The sequence below is a fragment of the Mustela nivalis genome (genome assembly GCF_964662115.1).
Source record: "Mustela nivalis genome assembly, chromosome: 14".
In the NCBI taxonomy this organism is placed as follows: domain Eukaryota; kingdom Metazoa; phylum Chordata; class Mammalia; order Carnivora; family Mustelidae; genus Mustela; species Mustela nivalis.
Window position 1 is genome coordinate 88,912,826 of NC_139033.1, and position 18,431 is coordinate 88,931,256.

The 18,431-nt window shown below is 50.4% G+C and overlaps 1 protein-coding gene across 1 annotated transcript in view; it reads right to left on the reverse strand.

Moving 5' to 3' along the window:
• Window positions 1–2,542: 2,542 nt before the first annotated feature.
• KREMEN1 (kringle containing transmembrane protein 1) overlaps window positions 2,543–18,431 on the reverse strand; it is a 68,753-nt gene continuing 52,864 nt past the window's right edge. The window contains exons 6-9 of the mRNA XM_082698128.1: window positions 10,571–10,903; window positions 9,335–9,493; window positions 8,234–8,318; window positions 2,543–6,676 (exon numbers count right to left, since the gene is read on the reverse strand). Of these exons, the coding sequence (XP_082554254.1) occupies window positions 6,508–6,676; window positions 8,234–8,318; window positions 9,335–9,493; window positions 10,571–10,903 (746 nt within the window). The 3' untranslated portion in view covers window positions 2,543–6,507. The remainder of the gene's footprint in view (window positions 6,677–8,233; window positions 8,319–9,334; window positions 9,494–10,570; window positions 10,904–18,431) is intronic.

Here is an 18,431-nt window from a genome sequence, read left to right on the forward strand (position 1 = left end):
ATGGGGACCCGACCCCGCCATGGAGGAACAAAAGCTTCCCAGTTCTGAGTCCCAGAGACTGTCTGCAGTTTCAGGCACACACAGCCCAGTGGGGAGAGGAGACCATCATATGACTTCCAAGCCGGGAGACAAGGTCACTCTTGTCCAGCCCTTTGTGTCTCTGCAGGAAGAAGAGCCTTTGATCGTCTGACAAAGGAGGAGGGAGAGGCCGCCCTGGTGGCGGCTTCCGGTGGGCGGGTTGGCCAACATCAGCGTCTCTCAGGTTTGGAAGAACGACAGGGTGAGGTCCCGGTCGCTTGTGCCCAAAGCCCACTCGGATGGTCCTGCTTTAGGCAGGACAGCGGCATATTCCAGCTGCCTCCATTTTTCTGGTGCAGGCTGATCTGTCTCTAAGAAAATCACCAGCAAGGCCACCCCATTTGTTTGCCACCCGCCATTAACAATATTTTCCTTCAGGGAAGAGCTTCCAGGAACAGAGAGAACATAAACACTCAAGTGAAGCTGGCCTTTCTGGAGCCCTCGGACTGTGACAGCCACGGCTGTGTCCCCGCTGGCTGCTGCGGTGCAGGCCCACCCCAGGTGGGAGGGAGGATGGCGGGAGAGGGCTTGGGCTCCATGTCATCCTTCTGGAGAAGGATCTGGAATACCTGCTGTGCTGTGCCTTGTATCCTCTACCCTTCTCTGTCCTGAGTGATAGACTTTGCACCCGAATAACCAGTATGTCCCTACGGCAAAGGAGGCAGCCAGTGGAACTTGCACAGCTGTCTGTGGGCAGTTCACTTCCCCAAAGAGGAGGGGACTACTGACCCCACTTCTCAGATTAAAATGGCTGTCAAACTTCAGTGAGCACTGGCATCGTTCAAGAAGCTTCCCAGGGATTCTGACTCAGCAGGGTTGGGGTAGGGGCCCAGGAACCTGCATTTTGGACAAGCACATTAGGGATTCTGAGGCAAGTGTTCCCGGCAGGTTTTGAGAGACATAGCCGTGTAATGTTCTTTTTTGGATCGGCCTGCGCCTCCTTTTCTCTTAGCCCTGCTGGGGCAGGGAACTTACCTGGCGAATCACCTCCTCAGAATTTGGAATTGGGGCTCACAGAACCAGCAGTGTGTGTGTGCCTGCACCAGATGGGTTGGAAGCTTGGCATCTGGGGCTGCCCCCTTTCTTCTGCCCACCCCCCAGCCCCCCACCCCAGGACCTGCCCAGGCTCCACCTCATCTGCCTGTGTCCTGAGACACTGTGTTCTGGAATGGCCTCAGACAGATCCCAGGATGTTGACTGTGCCCACGTTTCCATGGACTGTGCTCCTTTGGCCTGACCCTCCGTGGGTCTCACACTGCCTCGGTGTCCCACAGGGCCCTCACTCGACTTAGTCCAGACAGAACTCAGCACGTTTTCTCTCACACCTGGAGCCATGTGCAATCTTTACCTCGAAAACTGAACCTTCTCTCCTCCCCTCAGCCCCCAGGTAAGAAACTCCCCCAACCTCCATTCTGGCGTAACAAGGAACAGCTGCCCTTTTCTGACAACAGGCTACAGGTAACCCATCCTAGTTCTACTAGGTACGTACTGCAAGTGTCCCCGGCTGACAGATGAGGAAGGAGGCACACAGGGCTGGGTCACCCGCCCGAGGCCATGTGGTAAGTGCTGTGCTGTCTCTCGGGCCTCGCCTCCCTCCACAGCCAGGCCCTCTGCATCCCTCGCTGGACCTGTGTAGCTCCCGATTCGCCTCCTCCCCCTGCTCGACCTTACCCCACTCCAACTGTTTTTCCTAACTCCAGTAGGAAATCGTTCTAAACTGGGAATCTGATGTCACTGCTCTGTCAAACCCTTCAAAGGCTGCCTGTTTTACACTCCCGGGCCTCGGCGGATGAATGGTGGGAGCTGAGTCCCAGCGGGCCGGCTCTGGGTCTGGTGCCCTCAGCGGTGGCCCCGGCTCCCCTCGGAGCCTGTCTCCCCAACGGCAGGACAGGGGTGATGGGAGCCCTCGGTTGATTGTTAGGGTGTGTGCAGCACCTGGCAGGAGCCTGCAGCTCACAGGTGGGGCTGCCAGCAGTGCTGCTGACGAGGAGGGGTGGGGAGGAACGGGTGCCCCGAGAGGCAGGAAGAAATCCACGTGGGATCATGTTGACAGAAGCATTTGCATACATCCCTCACCCGAATCCTCAGAGCCTTTGTGAGGGACAGACACAGGAGGGGAAGCTGAGGCCGAGAAGTGGACTGATCTACCCAAGGTCAATTCAGACCTAGGTCTTTCTGAGTACAAAGTGCCTTCCTCTTGCCATGACCAGCCTCTGGTTCCGAGGTGTTCACTTGGAAATTCAACTCCTCCGACCTGACCTGCTTGAAGATTCACCATGGGTCAAAGCTATGAGGAGACCTGAGGAAAGCTGGAGACACTAGCAGGAAAAACTGTGCAAACAGTGAGGCCTGGACATTTAGCAAATATATCAGAAGAGCGCGCGGTTGGCCAGCACGCAACACCCCCCCTCGTCGCGGGGTCCTGAGAGCACCCCTACAAAAATGACATGCTAGGGCCCGTCGCTGTTTCTACAACAGTGAGAATATTTATTTTCTCCAGACAGTAAAAATAACATTTTTCTCTCTTTTGTAAAAGTTAAGTACCATTACATTCCATTTTCTTAAATAACAAAATCCTAAAAATATATATTAAATTGTATACAGTGCGTCACACTTCATCTTATATTTTAAAATACATGATGTTTCTATTTTATTCTCAAAGTTGCATATTAAGAGCATATTTACAAATAAAGCCTTGTCATCCAAAGTTAAGATCCCTGCGGGCAGGTGAGTCTGGATGTGGCAGGTCTTGAAGCTGCGTGAACCCCAAGACGGCAGCTGTGCAGGAAGAGAAAGGGTCCCCCACTATGTGCCCCTGAAGACACATCCTTTCTGATGCAGATTTACCTCGGAGCTTCCTCCACACCCCACTTCTGCCTTGTTGAGTATATTCAACTTGGCAACACAGAAGCCTCTGAGATGGGCTCCCCTAGGGTCTGCAGGCAGCGGGGTGAGGCCCCATTGTCACCCCTGAGCTGTCCCAGCAGAGGCGGAGGCAGCTGCAGCTGGAAGGTTTGAGAAATACCCCGTGCCAGGGCTGCTAGGCTGAGAGACCCGGCCAGGAGGTAGAATAGTGAGGAAGGTAAACAAAGCCACCAGAGGAAACAATCAAAAGGTTAAAAGTTCTCAAGGTAGTAACAAAAGCAGACATCGAACATCAAACAGGAGATCCAAAACCCAAGAGGGTGGCAGTTGCCTGAGCTATGGGGTGGGGAGCTGGCCGGCCTCGGTTCAAGACCCGTGGTGGCCTCATCAGACAAGGGAGACAGGATCTCGGAGCCGTCCACTGCTAAGTGCTCGTGAAGGTAAGTGCCCAGGACGCCCAGGGCTTGGTGATGGCCACTGTGCCCGCTGGCGTGTCAGGATGGCCGGGTGGCAAGGTCAGGCCAGCTCCTGCCTTGGGCTGGCAATGGGGCGAGTGGGTGGGGCCGTATGGGCTTGGCCTGAGGGCCAGAACAGCTGTACTCGCTAGTGCTTTGATCTTTGTGGGTTTCTGGCTGATTGGAGTCTTGAGCCAGAGCCCACACTTCAGAAGTTACAGCAGCCCGGTCACCTTGCTCACACCCATAGAGAGGCCTTGACCCTGTCCTGACAAGGGAGGGAGGAGACATGGTTACACCTTCTCTGTTCTGCAAGTGACTGGGTGCTCAGGGAAGATCACAAGGTGCCATGCACCTTCCAGAGGGGCCAAAGACACTGTGAAACGCAGCTAAGACCATGGTCCCAGCCTGCCGCAGGCATTTACCACAGAGGCAACAACATCAGCTGCCTGCAGCCCTCCCTTTCCTGGTGGCACAGGCTGAGAAGGCAAGGGCCTAGATTCTGCAGAGAAGGGGTGAGGAGGGCACCCAGGCCCAGAGGCATCACTTGCCGCAGCCTTGGTTCCCTCTATCACCTCAGGGTGAAGGCCTTGGGTAGGATGCTTTCAAAGTGGCAGGCCACAGTTGTCCCTAGAGTCCCTCCCCTTCTTCTTTCCTAATCTATGTGATCCATGATGTCCTTTCAGGCTTTCCAGACTCTCCAAACCTCACTTCTCTCTAAAGTAGTTTCTTAAAAGACCAAGTGTGGGCTTCCTATGGTGCTCCCGGGAGGACACCTCACCTTCTCTGGGACAATGTATCCCTCAGATGTTTACTTAGCCACAGGGCACCCTCAGGGGGGTGTCAATGACAGGTTCTGAGCAGGGCTGAGGCAACACTGAGGCCAAGGTATCTGTGGGGGTTGGGCCTGGAACAATTTATGGCCTCTCCCCCAGGTCTGTCCTGAGGCCAGTTTGGTTTCCTGGGGCTGCTCCCTGGACAGTAAGCTGATCCTGGTGGCAGTGGGCTGTGCCAGGGCCAGCAGGAAGGAGGGCACTGGGGCATCACCAGCACTTCCGGGTCTCAGAACGGGTTGCTCCAGCTGCAGACTCAGACAACACCCTGCCTGTGTGAGGTGGGGAGTGGGGCACGAGATGCCCCAAAGGCCAATGGCCACAGGAAACCCTAAGCGGCTGAACAACTGCTCCTGGGCCAGGTGACCCCCCTCCCGGGGCTAAATTCGATATTCCCTTTGTGCTGTGAATGGATCTATTCAGGGCACAGGGCCCTTTGTGACTGCACACACCTGACACTTGGTTCAGAGGAGATTCCACAACAGCCGGGAATAGCGTGAAGGGGAGACAGCACATGTCAGTGTATTTCCAGCCGTGTGGGACAGGCCTCTGTATGCAGACCCACGGCCGGTGGACAGCTGCTCTGGGGTAATCACCCTTTCCAGATCAAAGTGTGAAGACGGCATCGAGCGGCTCTGAGCCCGCAGCGGGCCTCACACGGTGGCTCGGGCAGTGCCCCTGCCCTCCCATGGACACGCTGTCCCACTGCCCCTCTCTTGTGCCCCTCTGCCTGCCAGCCAGCTCCCAGCATTTCCCCTGGTTGCCGGATGTCACCTCTCACTGCAGACCCCTCCCTGCTGGCCCCACACGGTCCTCTGTGTTTCTGGGAGCAGCCAGGTGCACACAGGTCGCCAGCATGGCAGAACCCCGGAGAAAGCCACAGCAGGCAGTAGCTGAGGGATCTGGGGGAGCTAGGCCAAGTGCTCCAAGGCTGAAACCTGTGGTTTCCAAAGCCCAAGTGCCCAGGTGCCTCTGGGAGAGTCGTGCTCTGAGGAAGGCCCAGGACTGGCCTTCAGAGGCCCCAGCGGCTCTTCTCAGCTGCTATTGACAAAGCCTACTTTGGCTGATGGGGACTTCTAAATGGGGGACAGCTCTCCCGACCAGCAGCCACTGCGGCTGCACCTCTCCATCTTGGGAGGCCTAAACTCGAGGGTCTCCAGTGCCCAAAACCTCCCTCTCTGCCCTCATGCCACTCTCTGAGACTCTCTTCCCCATCTGAAGGGCAGGGCAGTGTGGGGCTAAGCAAAAGGGCCCTCCCGCTCCCCACTGAGCTATTCCAGGCCACACTAGGTCCCCATGACAAAGGGGAGGAGGGGACCACAGAGAGCGCAGGCCACGGGGTGGTTTGTCATCTTTTAAAATGAGTGATGCCTGCAGGGGGACTGCTAATACCCATGTCACACCTAATGCTGCCTCACGGCTAAGCCACAACCTTTATACTCCCTGTTCTGAACGGGGAGTTGGAGAATCACGGAGAGATAGGCCCAGCTCAGGTTCCATAGGATCATGAGATGCGAGGGGCAAGGCTGGGCAACCCCATATAATGAGGAGTCACTGAGCCTATAAAAGCTTTCAGGAAAGTCTGTTGTGTGGCTTGCTCTGCGATCACCAAGCTTTGGAAAGAAGCCCGTGTGTGGCAGGGTGCAGGCTTGATATGCTGGGGGGTCAATTCCCACGCTCTCCCAGATTAGAGGAGGCCCACCCTCATCCAGCACCCAGAGAGCAAAGCCCCAGAGTCAGCACAGAGCATGGGCCCTCTTTATGCTTTCGGGTGCTAATGCCCAGGAATCTAGGACCAGGCCAAGCCCCAAGAGAACCTCAGAATCCTCCCATAAAGACCAGGAGAAAGTGAGCTGAGTGGACAAAATAGAAAACAAGCAAGCAAGACTCAGCATACACTACAACTACCCACCACCCTACAGTCATCTAGAAGGTACCTGAGCCCAGTGCCAGACACAACCATCTCTGCATTCTCATTCCCTGTCCTGACACCCCCATTCTAGATGAGAGAGAGAGAGAGAGCGAGCAGCACAGGGAGGGCCCAGACCCTGGGACTTTGGGTCTCTCTCTCCTAAGTGCAGAGACGGAGCAGGGGGAGTCCAGGCTAGGCCTGCCTCTGCAGCAGGACGTCCCTTCCCAGCCCGCAGGACGGCGCTCTTGCAGAGGCTGCCAGAGGCTGAGGGAGAGGCAGGGAGAGTCAGTCTGAGGAAACCACGGGTCCCCAGTGGCCTTGAGCTCGGAGGGACCTCGTGTCCTGGGCATGGAGTGGGGAGCTTTTAGTCACTCACAAGAGGATTACGGTCATCTTGTTGACTCTGACCCTTGAGCTTCTTCTTAAAGATGGAAATCGAAGTAGAGGGTTTATAAAAAATGCTCCAGATTTCCCCCGACGTCCCTGGTTGATGACAATCCCTAAGGTCCCCTGAGGCAGGAACACGATGGGATCTGTCAAGCAAAAACAACTTAGTATTTCAAGTAGGGTACAACAAAGATCTCCCAACAACCTTCCGTCTCCTGAGATACCTGTTCCTACGACACGGGGCATTCAGTGGGGCGAAGCCTCCGGAGAGGCCTAACAGATGCCCCTGGAGGTCTGAAGGGCTATCGTGGGAATGAAATGTGTCTGTGGGAGGGAAATGCCACGGCACGGACTCCAGCTTTAGTATAACAAAGAACTTTCTTGCTGGAAGAGTTATTCAAATCTTCAAGGGGCTGGCCTAGAGATGATGAGTTTTCAAATCCCCCGCCCCCTTTTTTTAAATAGAAGAACTTTCTTCAAATGACATGTACCTGGAAGTCCCCATGATTAAAACAAGATAGAGCCAAAGTCTCTCTGCTTGAAGCAGGTCCTACCTTACTGCCAACATGTGTCCCAGCTCCCCCATGTCACCCCCCCCAAGGACTGCCTGGCAGGGAAGCTGCAGAGGGACTCCAGTGTCACAGGGGCGTCAGACATGTGCTGTGGGGCCCTGGTGGGTGGCGAGGTACCGGGCCCCACAGACAGCCTCCTGCTTTCTTGCTGCATCTGAGAGGCTCCGCAGATGGTGTGACTTGTGACTTCAATAGATAGATATATATATGAAGCTCAGGCATGAGCTCAGGAATCATTAAAAAAGACCCTGTTTCCACTGAAAAATGCAAAGTGCAGTGTAGAAGGGCCTACAAGGGCAGCCTTCACAAAGCAAAGGAGGAGCAGGCATTTCACATATAAAAGTTCTGTGGCAGAGGGCAAGTGAGAGGGTCAGGAAAAAGGTGTATTTATAAGAGCAACATTCAGGAAAGGCCTTGAAATACAGAAAGCCTGTCTATCAATTATAGCCCAGTAAAACTGGGCGGGGGGGGGGGTGGGCAAAAGGAGTGGAGAGAGCCTGGACTGGGAGCCATAGGAAAGACAGAGTAGGGGTCGTGAAAAAAAATCACAGCTCTTCTCTGGAAGGTCACGAACACCAGGAGCACAGACAACTGCTTCCGCTCCTGAAAGGCAGAACTGTTCCACCTGAGCAGCAAAGCAAGGGAAGGGAATATCTGTTTTCCCGCATCAGTCAGAATTGGAGGATGAAGCTTCTTCATTGTTCTTGCATAATTGTTAAGCAATCGCTAATAAAATGTTAGGATTCTCTTCCTAAGAATGTTTCCCAGTTTCTAGAAAGCATTAGGAAGTAGCCGAGGTAGTGTCTCAGAAATCTGCTCTAACATGACAATCCCTTTAAGGGGACAACACAAGTCAAAAAATGGAAATTGTTGCTTTTTATGCCCAGGCTGTTTCAATCCTCCTTGAAATCATATCCTGTGAGCCAGGAGTGAACGGAGACCTCAGTGAGATTTGTCCAGTTGTACATTTCGCTCTACGGAGAATGAGGAACGCGTACTGCCTTGTACTGCCCGGAACTAAGGACTTTGGCATCATGTTCTGATACTACAGTCGTACTCAGACGAAGGAAGTGCAGTGATAGAGGAGTTCTGAGCCTTCCCTTCGTGGCACCGGGCAGCTTTCATACTCACTTGAATGTAACGTGCAGAAGTATCTTTGCTACGACAGCTGTGACCGTAAGGATGAGGAGAGTTGCCAGGCCATACACCGTCCATCCTGCAAGCACAGAAGATAGGACCTATCTGAGCTCCGTTCTCAGAAGGAGGTCTGTTGGAAGCCTCGAGTGACCACTTGAAGCTCAGAAATGCAGGTGTGGCTAAAGAGCCCCCTGCAGGTGGGGGCCGCCATCAAAGGCAGCTGAGAGCTGGGTGGGCAAGGAGCCCAGGCCTTCTAGAGCACCCTCCTGGAGAGGAGCAGGCAGTGTGGTCCAAAGTGCATTCAGCTTGGGAGGTAAGAGGGGTGCTATATACTACGTCTCTACCAGTGGAATCACTGTACGATCACAGATGAGTTACATAAACTCTCTGGGCCTCAGCTTCCTTATCTGTGAAATCCTACCAGGATATAAAGCAAGCAACACAGAGCAAGCACTGGAGGGACTCTCCTCCCTGACCTAAGCGGGTCCTGCAGAGGAAAACCCTCGGCTAGATCTTCCCAGGCACGAAAGAGAAATATGGAAGTATGTAGCCCACCAAGTTAGCCAGCTTCAACCACAGACATCTCATCCCTCTCCCACATGACTTTTCTTCTAGCTCTTGTCACTGTCTGACCTGTTGTTTTGCTTCTTGTCTGTCTCCTCCCACTTACAAGCCACGGGAGGGAAGGGTATTGTTTGTTTGGTTCATTCTACAGTCCGGTGCCTACGATAGCACTGAAGTGCTCACATGTCTTCTGAATGAAGGAATGAATGAATGAATGAGCTCTTGCGCCTGCCGGTGAATTGAGGGAGCTGCAACTCGTTCTAGAAAGACATCCTCAGAGTGGGAAAACCCTGGCTTAGCTGATTAATCACAACTTACAAAAGGCACACATGCTGGATCTTTGAACGTGAGCACCTTCTCCTAAGGACTAAGGAATCAAGCTAGTGAGAAAATGTCCCTCAATGGCCAGGACAGTCACAGAGCCAATACCCACAACCTGCCTGGGAAGAGAGCTCCTTCTCTAACTGCCAAGAGCACTGCCCTCGAGGCCCGTGGGTTCCACCCCCTTTGTTGGAGTCTGGGAACTGCTACCTGGGACGGTCTGGGGTGGGTGGCTGGGGCTGGTGGTGATGACGTAGAGGACTTTAGAGGACCGGGCTGCGCTGACGCTGAGGTTGGCCTGCTCCGTGATCACCTCGGCCAGCGTCTGGTTGGCAGTGGGCCTCTCCTGTGGTGCCTCTTCCTTGACGGCTGGAAGATCAAAGAAATTAAGATGGGGGAGAGCTGATGCCGACAACAGAGAAGTTCAGAGGAGGCGGCACTGGCTAGGAAGAGAAGGCATTTTTTCCTGCTTTGTTTCTGTGTGTAGTTCTCTCACTGACCCCACTGGCCCCAAAGCAGAACCTGTCAGGCTCTGGCCCAGAAAGCCCCAGAAGGCAGGACACGTCAACTTCTAACCATTTAACTGGTCTCTTCGAGGACACCTGAGCCTGCGTTCTTGTTTTCCTTGTGCCTTTTCAGTTATGGTGCCCTCTGCCCAGAATGGCTCCTTCCTTCCTATCTACTGACCTAAATCCTACCTGTTCTCAAGACTGTCCCTCCCACCTGCGGGAAGGCCTCCTCCCTCTGACTTCTGTAGCACAGGCTGACTGAGCTCTTCTGAAGGCCCTCAGCATCCGGGAGAAAGACCAGGTCTCAGACGCCCCTGTTTCTCACGTGCTGGCAGAGAGCTGTGCCGGGCCCGTGTTGAGCACACCAGAAGGCAGAGAGTGGGGCTCCACCTTACGAGGGGTGTTTTTTGTTGTTGTTGTTGTTGTTTTAAGGTATATTGGTTTTTTTTTTTTTTTTGTCGTTTGTTTTCTTCTTTAAAGTTTATTTTTTTAAAGTAATCTCTACACCTCACATGCAGCTCTAACTCATGACCGGATATGAAGAGCCTCATACTGTTCCAACTGAGCCACCCAGGTGTCCCTGAGGAGGGTCCGGAGAAAGATGGGGAACTAGTCTTCTGGGATTGGCTGGGATGTCGAGAGGCAGAAGGATCGACCAAATGACCTTTCTAAAGCCTTCTAATTCTATCAGTTTCAGCTCTTCCTTTCAGTTCTTTCAACCCTGTCATGAAAACTGTCCTCAGAACAACTAACACAGGGAAACTGAGAGGTGTTATTCTTTTCTGTGAATGTACGCAAGTCTTGAAGCGGGAGGTGGGAAGATCTGCAAGCTGAGCCCATAGCCCCTGCCTCGAAGCCCCATCAAGACCCGCCCTGGTGCCTGCGGGTCACCACAGGGTGCCGGTGGAGGGCCCTCAAGGAGGCTGGGAAGGGTTACCTTGGTATAAGACAGCAAATCCCTGGGCCTGATTGATGCGATCAGAGAAGAAGTACAAAATGACAAAATCCAGAGAGACGTTAAAGGACAGAGGTGGGCGGTTCCTCCCATTGAAACGGACCAGGACGCGGTGGGTGTAGCCGTCCAGCAGCTCCACCATGTCGGCAGAATCCCTGATGTCAAACAAGGTGAAGCTGAAGCGGATGTGAGAGGCTCCCGGCACCCGGATGGTCCAGTAGCAGACCCTGCCGGTGGCATAGGTGTCAGGAAAGTCAGGGGAATACACCACGGAGGTTGTAGCCGAGTAGTTCCCTCCGCAGGCGCCAACGAGAGCTGTGGGAGACAAAAGGACACAGGCCCTCAGTCTGGGGCACAACCACACGGCTCACTTTCCAACCTGCTATGAACAAAACTCTTCCTAACGAACATGATCCAGTTTGGTATGTTTTTCGTCTACAAAACCAGACTGTCTTATGTTTCAGAATCAAATCACAGAATGAATAGCTTAAATCCTGAACAAATGACTGTGGAGGCATTTTTTTTTTTTTTTTTTTTTTTTTGCTCAGGAGACCTTAGAATTAGCACACAGCACAGTAGCTGTTCTGTGAGGGCAGACTCTCCGCTGAGCTGGGAGCCTGACATGGGGCTCCCTATGTGGGGGCTGGGCTGGAGTCAGAAGAGTCTGGTTCGGAACCAGCTGGGCTCTGTGACCCCAGGGGCTGCACCTTACTTCCAGAACTCTTGCCTCTCTCAGTTGGGAGGATGGAGAGGCTGCCACCTGTTCCCGTATCACACAGACGCGTGAGGACAGATGAGATGAAGCACATGTAAACACAGAGCCTCTTTGCAGGGAGACACCTGATGAGGTGAAGTCATAAAAAAGACAAGGGCTTTCCAGCTGCTCGGGCATCCCCGATACCTGGGGTGCAGTATTCACGCAAGGGTCCCCACACACACTGTGGCACAAGAAGTGACTCTCTGCCTGGGGGAAACGCTTGGTTCTGCTCACTCTGCATGAAGCACATTTGACTGCTGTGGACTCCCTTTTTGGACTGGGGGTTTCTAGGACGGGGATACAACCCCTTCCCTGCATCTTAGTGAAGTGTGAACAAGATCCTGGAAATGAAAGTCCTTGAGGGGGAGTGCAGGACTGGGGTTTAAAAAGCAGGCTTTGGGGGTGCCTGGGTGGCTCAGTGGATTAAGCCTCTGCCTTTGGCTCGGGTCATGGTCTCAGGGTCCTGGGATCGAGCCCCGCATCGGGCTCTCTGCTCAGTGGGGAGCCTGCTTCCCACCCCCCACTCCCCGTGCCTGTCTCTCTGTCTGCTTGTGATCTCTCTGTCAAATAAATAAATAAAATCTAAAAAAAAAAAGTAAAAAAAAAAAAAAAAAGCAGGCTTTGGGCAGACTTCCACTTCCCTTTTGGTATGTTGAAAGCAGTAAGAGAATGCTGCTTCCATCCGAACAATGGGGAAAAGCTCAAAACTCTTCCTCAACCCATCAGAAGGCTGAAGTGTCAAGACAACCAAGCGTATTTAACTCTAAAAAGTGAAAAAGCCCCTCAGAGGAGAGTCAGGCCACACAAAGTGTTTCATCTTTCACAGAGCGAGAGGAAGAGGTGGCCACCAAAAAAGGCAGGAAGAAGAAAGGAGCTAAGAGGTTGAATGTGGGCCAGCCTACCAGTCTAGAATGAGCAGGGGCCCCAGACACAGCAGGAGTCTACACCCATATGCAAGCAGTTCTGTGCGTATCTCCACCCAGAGCCCACAAGAATGACTGGGATCTAGGGCACCTGGGGGGCTCCGTCGCCGGTTAAGCGTCTGCCTTCGGCTCAGGTTGTGATCCCAGGGTCCTGGGATGGAGCCCCATGTCAGGCTCCCAGCTCAGCGGAGAGTCTGCTTCTCCCTCTCCCTCTTCCCACTGCTTGTGCTCTCCCTCTCTCTCTCTCTTTCTAATGAATGAATAAAATCTTAAAAAAAAAAAAAAAAAAAAAAAGGAATGACTGGGATAGGGAAGGAGACCATAGAGACCCCCTGGGTGGCACTTGTACAGGACACGGCTGTTGGGGGACAAGTGTAAAACACCGCCTGCTTCTGGACCTTCCTCTCAAAAGAGCCAAAGGCCTCAAGTGGCTGTGGGAGGAGTAGCAAATCCTTTTGTCCGCAGGGCCATTGGAGGGTAGAAAGGGTAGAAGTAAAATCTGTTTGCCTCTGTGGAGGGAGCAGGAGACTCTCTCCTTTTTGCCAGAGTAGCCAGGCAGATCCACTGCTTCTTAGGGAAAAGCAGAGGCAAAAGCCATCAGCCCCTGGTTGCCCTGAGCCCCCAGGTCCTGTACCAATGCAAAGCAGAAGTCTGAAGCCCGCTGGGAGGGGCGGGAAATTCCCTTTCTGGAGATACAAGGCAGTGTTTGACTGCAGGAGAAGGAGGGGGGTCTGTGGGAATGCTGGAAAGACCCCACGTCTGAGGCCCAGCAACGTCCTAACACAGAGGATGAGGCAGGAAGCCCAAGGAGCCCCCTCAGCTCACCAGGAGCACAGCACCAAGTAACAACAGTCGTCTACCACTGAGGGAGGGGAAAGAGTGCAGAGAAAGATCCCTTCTTTGGCGAAGGCACATAGGAGCTACTCAAAGCCGACAGTGGAATAGAAAAAAAAAAAAAGAAAGAAAAACCATGGGCATCCCAGGCTCCACACTAAGCACAAGGTAACAGGAGCCTATTGCTGGAAGAATTTGAAGGCTGGTGTGCACCGAGGGTAAAGACAGAAACAATAACACCCAAACTCAGCCCATCTGATATAATGGCTCAGTCCTCACACTAAATGGGCCTGCCCATTTCCAGGTATAAATCTTATTTACTCAGTCTGTACTGTTCTTCTATACACAATGTATGGCGTTCAACAAAATATTAAAACACACACAGAACAAGCAAGCAAGGAAGCAGCAAAAAAAGAAAAGAAAAAAAGCAGCAAAAAAAGGGGGACTCATGGTCAAGTGATAAGACAATCTGTAGGATCAGACTCAATAATGACGCAGATGTTAGAGCTAGTAGACAGGTGTCACATGGTTACTACAATAACGACATAATGGAAAAGATGGACAACATGCCTGTACAGATTAGAAATTCCAGCAGAGAGATGGAGACTAAAAGGAGTCAAATATAAATGCTAGAAATAAAACTATCAGAGATGAAGAATTTCTCTGATGGGCTTATAAATGGACTACACACAGCTGAGGAAAGAATCAATAAATTTGAAAATAGGTCAATAGAAATCATGCAAAATGAAACAAAGAGAAAAAAAAAGAAGCAGGTAAAAAAAAAAAGGAAAGAAAAAAGCTAAGAACAGAGCATCCAGTAGCTGTGGGACGATATCAAGTGATCTAACCACTGGAATTCTATAAAGAGAAGAAAAAGAGAAGGGGGCAGAAGAAATATTTGAAGAGATAATGAATGGCTAAGAATGCTCTCAAGTTAACGAAAGGTGGTCTAAGAATCTCAGCAAATAGTAATCAAATAAGTTTAAAAACAAAAATTAGGGGTGCCTGGGTGGTTCAGTGGGTTAAGGCTCTGCCTTTGGCTCAGGTCATGATCCTAGGGTTCTGGGATCGAGTCCCACATCGGGTTCTCTGCTCGGCAGGGAGCCTGCTTCCCTTTCTCTCTCTGCCTGCCTCTCTGCCTACTTGTGATCTCTCTCCCTCTCTCTCTCAGTCAAATAAATAAAATCTAAAACATTAAAAAAATAAAAACAAAAATTAAAAAGCAAACAAAAAACACCCAGACACATCAGAGTCAAATGTTGAAAACCAAAAACGAACATGAAATCCTGAAAGCAGGCAGAAAGGAAAGATGATATACAGGGAACAAAGACAGAGCAGACATCTCTAGACACTGTACAAGCTGTAAGTCAAAGGAGTGCTTTGAGATACTGAAATCTAAAAAAAACAAACAAACAAACAAACAAAAAAAACAACTTTCAGCATAGGATTCAATAATCCAGCAAAAATGTTTTTCTACAATGAAGGTGAAATAAGGCTTTCTCATACAAAAGCTGAGAGAAGATGATGGCAAATAAGAACATGAAAAGGTGTTCAACATCACTGGTAATTATGGCCATGCAAATTAAAACCAGAATGAGTTACCACCATGCACCTGCTAGAATGGCTAATGCTAAAAGAAACCAGATTATACAAAGGGCAAGAGAGGATGTGGTGCAACCGAAGTCTCACGTATTGTCTGTCAGAATGGAAAATCAGGGAGTCACTTTGGAAAACAGCTGGCAGTGTCCTATCGTAACAAATATGCACTTAGTACATGACCCTGAAATCCCAGGAGAAATGAAAGCACGTGTTCACACACATGCCTGTGCGTACAGGCTAAGGGCAGGTTCGGAGCATCTTGACCACAGACAGATCAATGCTTATTAACGGATAAATGGATGAACAAATTGTGACATATTTGTAGAAAGACGTGCTTCTTAGCACTAAAAAGGAGCTGCGGAAACAATCATGGGTGAATCTCAAAAGCATTACTTGAAGTGAAAGGAGCCAGAACCAAATGGTTAAGTACTCTATGATTCCATTTATATGAGCTTCTTCAAAAGACAAAACTATACAGGTGGAATACAGATCAGTGGTTGCTCAGGGCTGGGGGCAGAGAGAGGACTGACCACAGAGGGGACAAGAGATCTTCCTGAGGAGATGAAAACGTTCTGTATCTTGAGTGTGTGTGCATTCGTCAAATCTTGTCGAAGTGTTCAACTAGAAGGGTGATTTTTACCTTATCTAAATTAGACCTTGAAAAACCTACATTTTAATTTTTTAAAAAAGATTATTTATTTATTTATTTGACAGAGGGATAGAGAGAGAGCACAAGCAAGCAGAGCGGCAGGCAGAGGGAGAGAGAAGCAGGCTCTCCTCTGAGCAGGGAGCCCAATGGAGGACCCTGGAATCATGACCCAAGCTGAAGGCAGCTGCCCAATCAACTGAGCCACGCAGGTGCCCCAAACCTACATTTTTTTAAAAAGAAAAGCTGTAGAGAAAGATTCCCTACATAATCAACCTGACTTTCCCACACCCTAAGTGTGAATTTGAACAAGATAACTTCTGTACACCTCGGTTCCTCATCCATAAAATGAAAATAGTAAGTTTCTTCCTTAGGGGTTTTACAAGAACTAAAAGGAGTTGATCTACGTAAATTGTGTAGGATAGGATCTGGCACATAGTGTAAGCTCAGTAAATATTAGCTAGACTATTATTATTATTTGTAAAGAATCAAGTGTTCAGGTTAAACTGGTATTTCACCAGCGAAGGCTGACCTTCACCTTAGAGCTTTTGATTTCCAGATGTGTGCCATGCAGACAGGAGATTCAGTTCGGTAATTTTGAAAGCAAACTCATGACTCTATGATAGATTATTAAAATTCAGTGATAATTCAACAGGAAACCTGAAATTTAGGAATATATGCAAGATCTTATTTTTGAAGGGGAGAGTAGCTTGCCACATACAACCTGGGCAGCCGGGGGCCCTAAATAGCCCTGGGCGAAACCTCCGGTGGCAGAAAGCCAGTGTCCTCCTGCCTTCTTTGATTTAGCACCTCCATCCCGTCTCAATATTAGCTCAGTCAGTTTCTTCAGGAACAGACTTCAGGCATCAGCGGGAACAGCTAGCCTCCCCCGGATGCAGCTGAGTGCTCTGCTTCCAGACGTGAACGATACTGGCATGTCTCAGCAAACAAACTCGAACCAAATGGGTCCCAGCCTTTTTTCTTTTTTTTTTTTTAAAGATTTTATTTATTTATTTGACAGACAGAGATCACAAGTAGGCAGAGAGGCAGGCAGAGAGAGAGAGAGAGAGGGAAGCAGGCTCCCTGTGGAGCAGAAAGCCCGATGCGGGGCTCGATCCCAAGACCCTGAGATCATGACCCGAGCCGAAGCCAGCGGCCCAACCCACTGAGCCACCCAGGCGCCCCAAATGGGTCCCAGCCTTGAATCAGATTCCACTGGACTGGCACCCAGAAAAGCAGAAGAGATTATTATATTTCATCAGTTCTAAGGGGAACATTTTAATCTTTCAGACTGGACTGTGTCTGTCCATCGGTACATGTCACTGTTTAGTTGGAAGTATTTTTCTCCTCAGTGATATGCACAGTGATGTTGCATCACATGACTGATGGCATCTGGGAGTCTATGAGGTACAATTACTAAGGCAATCCTAGCAGTCAGGTCCTATTGGACCCTAGGCTCTGTGTGTGTGTGTGTGTGTGTGTGTGTATATATATATATACATATCTCCATGGGAGAAGAATTTCCATCTGTGGGACCTTGGGCAAGCTACTGAACTTTTATGAACCTCTGTTGTCTCCTCAGGCAAATAAGGAAACAGTACCTGCTTCACGGTATTATAATGAAGGGAGAGAATGCACCGAAAGCAAATAGCACAATGCCCTAAAAACATTTACAGGCTCAGAGGAAGGTTGCAGAGGAAGACCAATCCCACATCTCATTTCTCCTTTCTGTGCCTAGAAGCTGAAAGGGGCCCAAGAGGCCCGCTGGGCAGTCTCTGTAATCTACTATTGATTTCAACCTCTCTGATCATTTATTTGGTTCTGTTAATTCAGTACATGTTAATTCAGCACATGGTCCACTTCACATCCTTCTGGAGCTCATGAGAGCTTGCTGGAAAACCAGCCACACGGCCTATGACAAATAACTTAATGTGGCAATAATGACTGAGCAGGTTTGTACCTTCCTTTGCAGGGCTGGGAGGTGGGGGAGGTCATTGGAGCGGGCTACTGTCAGGGGCCTCTGCCGGTCAGCACGACCAGGGCCTCTAGAGGCTGGAGCTTCTCCGAATGCCAACATCCTCATTCCTCCTAAAGGAAGGGGAGCCAGAGAAGGCAGCTTCTGGATGGCTGCAGAAGGGGCCAGTTTCATGATAATCAGAGCCACTGGGCCCACCCTGTTCACATGCTTTTAGAGCATGAAACGGGACCCATTATCATGACCTGTCTATTTTTTTTTTTAAAGATTTTATTTATTTATTTGACAGAGAGAAATCACAAGTAGACAGAGAGGCAGGCAGAGAGAGAGCGAGAGGGAAGCAGGTTCCCTGCTGAGCAGAGAGCGCGATGTGGGACTCGATCCCAGGACCCTGAGATCATGACCTGAGCCGAAGGCAGCGGCTTAACCCACTGAGCCACCCAGGTGCCCTTTGAAAGGAATTCTGGCTACTGAAAACAGAGAAATAAAAATTGTGGCAAACCTGGGTTTGAGTTCTCAATTTGGCTCTTATTCACCTGGACGGATTATTTTCATCTTTTGAACCACACACAGTTTTCTTATCAACAGGGCTGTTCTGAATATCAAATAACATAAAATAAATAAAAGCACCCAGCTTCCAGGCTAGCACACAGCAAGCACTCAACGGACAGCAGTTATTTTGATTATAATTAATTCATCGTACTGCACCTTTGTGTGAGGCCCAGTGCTATCTTCTAGATGTTATTTCCAGTACCAAAGATGATGCTTGGTACAGGACTGACTTTAAAGCAAATTATTTCCATCTGATACCTCTGGTATAGGCACTGCACTAAAAAAAAACATCATTTTATCTGCCACACAGCAGACACTCCATAAAAATGTGCTAAATGAGTGCTTACCATATAAAAGTATTCTATTTTTTAACCATATAAAATCCACCATTTTAACAATTTTAAAAACGTATAGTTCAGTGGTATGTGTTATAGGCTCCATGAGGTATAACCACGGACATCCAGTTCTGGCCTCTGTTTATCACCCCAACAAGAAAACCCGTACCCACTAAGCAATAATTTCCCATCCCTCCCTTCTCCTCAGCCCTTGACGATCAT